Raw genomic sequence first — 4930 nt, 5'->3', positions numbered from 1 at the left:
AAAAAAAAAAAAAAAAAAAAAAAAAATGAAGAAATGAAAAAAAATAATCATATTAAAAAAAAAATTTTAGCTTAATAGTACTAAATATTTTAAAGTTGTAAAAATAGAATGAAACATTATACTTTATTTATCATTATTATTTTAAACGATTGAAACTATATATATATTTTTTTGATCATTTAGTGAATTTTTTAATGTAAAATGGTTTCCATTATATTTGAGTTTTTCTTATTATAATTTACTTTTAAAAAAAAACAAAAATTTTTTTTTTTTTTTTGGAAAAAAAAAAAAAGTAAAGCATGTACCATATTTTTTTTTATGTTTTTATTTTTAGGATATTGGGTTTTTGATTAAAAATTTGTTTTCTTTTCATTAATTTTTATAAAAATGTAAAGTAGAATCAATGCTTTAAAATATATATAATTTTTTTTTTTCAGTAAAATTAAAATAAAAATTTTATATGCCATATACTGAAACAAAACAGAAGATAAGCAAATTCTTTTTGAAAATTAAGAAAAAAGAAAAAAGAACAGTAGCATAATTAGGAAAATAGTAAAGAGAAAAAATTTTTATTTTTATTTATTTTGATATATTTAAAATGTTTAAAAACAAATAATTCTTATAATGATGAAATTAACAAATTTTTTTTAAAGAGTTTCTATTTGTTAAATATTTGAATTAAATTTAGTTCCATTTCTTTATAAATTAAATTACTGTTGACTGTTTTAGTAATAAAATTGCGTTCTTTTTCATGTAATTCTTTCTTTTTTAATTCTAGAAATATTAATATACTAAACCATTTTATTTTTTAAAAAAATAGTTAAAAAGAAAGAAAGAAATTATCATAAATTTCCTCAAAAAAAAAGTCCATTTTTAACATTTCATAAATGATTCATGATTTTTCGTTTATGTTGTATTTGACAAAAAAGATGTATTAATAAGAATGCTTTATTCTATTTTTTTTTTTTTTTTTTTTATTCTATTAATTTTACTATATAATTACTAAATAAAAATCAAAGAAATAAGAAAGTTTGTGCAAATTTGTGCTTTTTATTATTTCTTTTTTTCTTATTAAAACAATTTGTTACAATATATGTGATATTACTTGTGTCTAACTTTTAACGCATAATAATTTTAACGTAAAAAAGTTTTTTTTTTTTTTTTTTATAATAATATTTTATATGGAATTATTTTTATTTCTACAATTTTGTTTTATTTATTTTTATTTATAATTTGTGAGAGAGAAAAAAAAAAAATTTAATAAACATGTTTCGTTAATATTTATTCTTTGTAAGTTATTTGTGTATATATATTTTTTTGAAAGTTAAAAATATAATTAAGTTCTTATTAATATATAATTAATAACTATTTAAAAAAAAAAAGAATAAATTTTATTTATTTATAGGTATTTAAAATATATATGTAGAAAACTAAAATAAAATAATTTAAAGAAACATATTTTAAAAAATTATACCTATGAATGTTTTAAGCTTTGTTAATTCAAAAATATTAGCAATTAAATATTTATATATAAAGAAGTTATAATATTTGATGAAAATATAAAGTAAAATAGACAAAATAAATATAATGAAAATTTACAATTTAAATTATAAATATATAAATCAAAATATAAAAAAATTTTTTTATTTATTTTATTTTTTACCTCTTTAGCATTTTTTTATCTTTCTCAATTTTTTATATCTTTTTTTATATAAACAGAATTATAACATTTTTTTAAAAAAACTAATAAAAAAATAATATTTCATTGAAAACGCAGTTGTATATTTAAGGAGGATATTAAAGATAAAAAAAAAAAAAATTAAGAAAAATAATAAAAATATTAATGACAGTAAAATATATAAAATTAAAAATTAACTTATATATATATTTATTTTTAATTGATCTATAAATGTGTAAAATTTTATAAAATGAAATTGAAAATTAAAGACAAATTAAAACATTTAATATTTTTTAATTTAAATTTTTATATTAAACAAAAGATTTTTTTTTATGCTTTATATTTCTTCTATGCAGTTTCTTTAATAGGAACAAGCCATAAAAGGGGAGTATAGATTATTAATGATATCAAATAAAAAATAGCTAAAAAAAAAAAAAAAAAAAAAAAAAAAAAAATTATTACTCAGTACAGAATATTAAAAAAATATTCGAGTAAAAAATAATAAAAAAAAAGAAAAAGAAAAAAAGGATAATATTTTATTATTACTGGTTATTTTAAATGTGTTTCTGTATGATGATATATCAGATAACCATCCTCCTGAAAAATTAAAAAAAATTTTTATATTAAAAAAAAAGAAAAAAGTTTAAATATATAAAGATATGTTTAATTTTTTAGTTAATTAATATATTAACCAAAATATGCACTAATAGACCAAACCAAATAATATAAACTCTGCACACCCATCCATTTTCCTAAAAATAACAGAAAAAAAAGAAATAATATAAATATATATATTTTAATAAGCATTTTTACTTTTTATTTAAACCTGTATCTCTATTTGTGTCGATAAAATCATACAGTATACTTTTATCTATTGAATTTGTACAATTTTGAAAAACACTCCTATAAATATATGGATAATAAGTTGCAAATAAATTATCAATGAATAAATAAATGAGATAAAAAAATTTAACTTATAAAATAATTACCTGAAAACATGAACTTTTAAAACATCTTTGTAATTATGAAGATATGATAATGAGCATAACAACCTGATAAAAAAAAAAAAAAAAAAAAATAAATAAGTAAATGATAATCATAATTATAATATATAAATATTTAAATGAAATTTGTAATAATAACAAAAAACCAATAGATGTGAAAAACAAAGAAACTTGTGCTCTTCCTAGCCTTTTAGACAATTTTTGAGAAACTAAAAAAAAAAAAAAAAATTAATTAAAATTTAAAAATTTGATAAGCTTATTTATATATTTCATTTTTTTTCTAAATATTATTCTTTTCTTATTATACTATATGTAAAAATGCTTAAGAGAACTGGAATTACAATATTAAGAATGCACATTAACATGGGAGATACTTTATACTCGGTTTTCAAAAACAAAGAAAAATATTTAAACGTCATGCCTATAAAAATTTAGAAATAAATATAATTATAAGAAATAAACAATGCTTAATTTAGGTGAAATGTTATTCATTTCCATTTAATATTAAAAATACATAAAAACATTAAAATTACAGAATAATTTTAAAAAATATATTAACCTGCTCCTGCTAAGGTAATAATGTGTGATATAAAAACAATATAAGGAATATGATAACTAGAAAAGCAGAATATGTTTTTCTGATTCTTTTTTTTTGTTATTAAATCGATTTCTTCCGTATTTTTTACTACATTAATATTATCGTTTTCCCACAAAAAACTAATAAATGTTTGTGGAAGAATACTAAGTACAGAAAACTGAAATATTATGAAAATATTTTTAATATTCCATATGTCATTATATAAATAAAATAATATCATACAAAAAAAAGGCCCTAATGTTGTTGCTACGGTGCTTATAAGTTTCTGATAAGTAAATATTAAACTCTTCTTTCCTAAATATAAATTTAAATAAATTTGTATATAATAAAATGTATTTCTTATTCTAATATGTAATATATGATTTTTTAATTCTAAAAAAAGAGAAAAAAAAAAAAAAAAAAATTAATTCATATACTTTACCTTTATCTATACTTTCTATAAAAATAGATTCTGTTATAACATGACAACATTCATGTAGCATTTTAGATAAGGCAGTGACAAATATAATTAAAATTAAACTATTTGTTCTTATAAACATAAAATGAATAATATTCACTAATAAATAAGAGATAGAAATAATTTGCAAAATCTTTTTTCTTTTCTTTTTATGTTTATCACAATAATATCCAACTATAGGTGATATAATTAAACAGACAATAGAATTAATTATTGATAAGAGACCAATAATTTTATTTTTTTGAAATTTTAAATAGATGTAATGATCATGTAAAAATGTATTTCTCATGGAATAATTTATCCTATCAAAAAAATGATAAAAAAACATCAAAATTATATTTATATGCCATTTTCTTTTCTCCTTCCATTTTTTCATTTTTGATTCATCATTTATTCTGTTTTTTATATTATTCCTTTAAATGAAAGAATATGACTTTTGAAATGAATTAAATTCTAACTATTAATTATTTAAATATATATAAAGAAAAGAAAATTTTTAGCCACTTCAAAGAATTACAGCATTTAAAAAATTTATTTCTAAAATTATACAAAAATATAGTAGATAATTTCCTTTAAGATAATCTAAGAAGAAAAAAAAAAAAAAGAAATATATATATATATATATATATATATATATATATATATATATATTTATATATATATTTAAATTAAATAAATAATATAAAAAACAGTAGATATTTTCCCTTTTATTATGTTATATCATTATAATATATATTTACATATATATGTTACTGTGTCATTGTTTTGGATATTGAACCAAAATTAAATAACAATTACAATATTTATGTGATTAATAAACAATTAATAATAATTAATAAAAAAGCTTAGATAGATACACAAGATTCCTTTAAGCTATAATAATATAAATTTTTTTTGAAAAGTATTTTATTAGCAATTTAAACATAGATAAATAATTTAAAAACAAAATTGTTAAAATATATATCTTTTTATAATAAAACAAATTAATAAAAATATACAATCGGTTAATATAAAATAATATAAAAAAATAAATATAAATATTCCGAATAAAAAAATTATTAAAAAATATATAGATTTATTAAATATTTAAAAATTAATATAAAGTTATAAATAAAATACAAAATATGAAAATATAAAAACTCGCTTAATTCTTGTAGATTAACATTTTTTTTTTTTTTTTTTTTCTCCTGTTT

The 4930-nt window shown here is 15.7% G+C and overlaps 1 protein-coding gene across 1 annotated transcript; it reads right to left on the bottom strand.

Annotated features, from left to right (window-relative positions):
• Positions 1–2026: 2026 nt before the first annotated feature.
• PGAL8A_00332100 (metabolite/drug transporter, putative) lies at positions 2027–4113 on the bottom strand (the record flags this gene model as incomplete). Its single annotated transcript, XM_028672350.1, has 9 exons — positions 2027–2100; positions 2225–2275; positions 2371–2430; positions 2505–2581; positions 2668–2730; positions 2822–2891; positions 2990–3103; positions 3242–3574; positions 3702–4113. The coding sequence occupies 9 exons, from the start codon at positions 4111–4113 to the stop codon at positions 2027–2029; spliced, it is 1254 nt and encodes a 417-aa protein (XP_028528911.1).
• Positions 4114–4930: the final 817 nt, after the last annotated feature.

This window comes from Plasmodium gallinaceum (genome assembly GCF_900005855.1).
Source record: "Plasmodium gallinaceum strain 8A genome assembly, contig: PGAL8A_v1_98, whole genome shotgun sequence".
Lineage (NCBI taxonomy): Eukaryota > Apicomplexa > Aconoidasida > Haemosporida > Plasmodiidae > Plasmodium > Plasmodium gallinaceum.
Note: the sequence above shows the minus strand (reverse complement) of the source record. Positions and strands in the feature narration are given on the sequence as shown.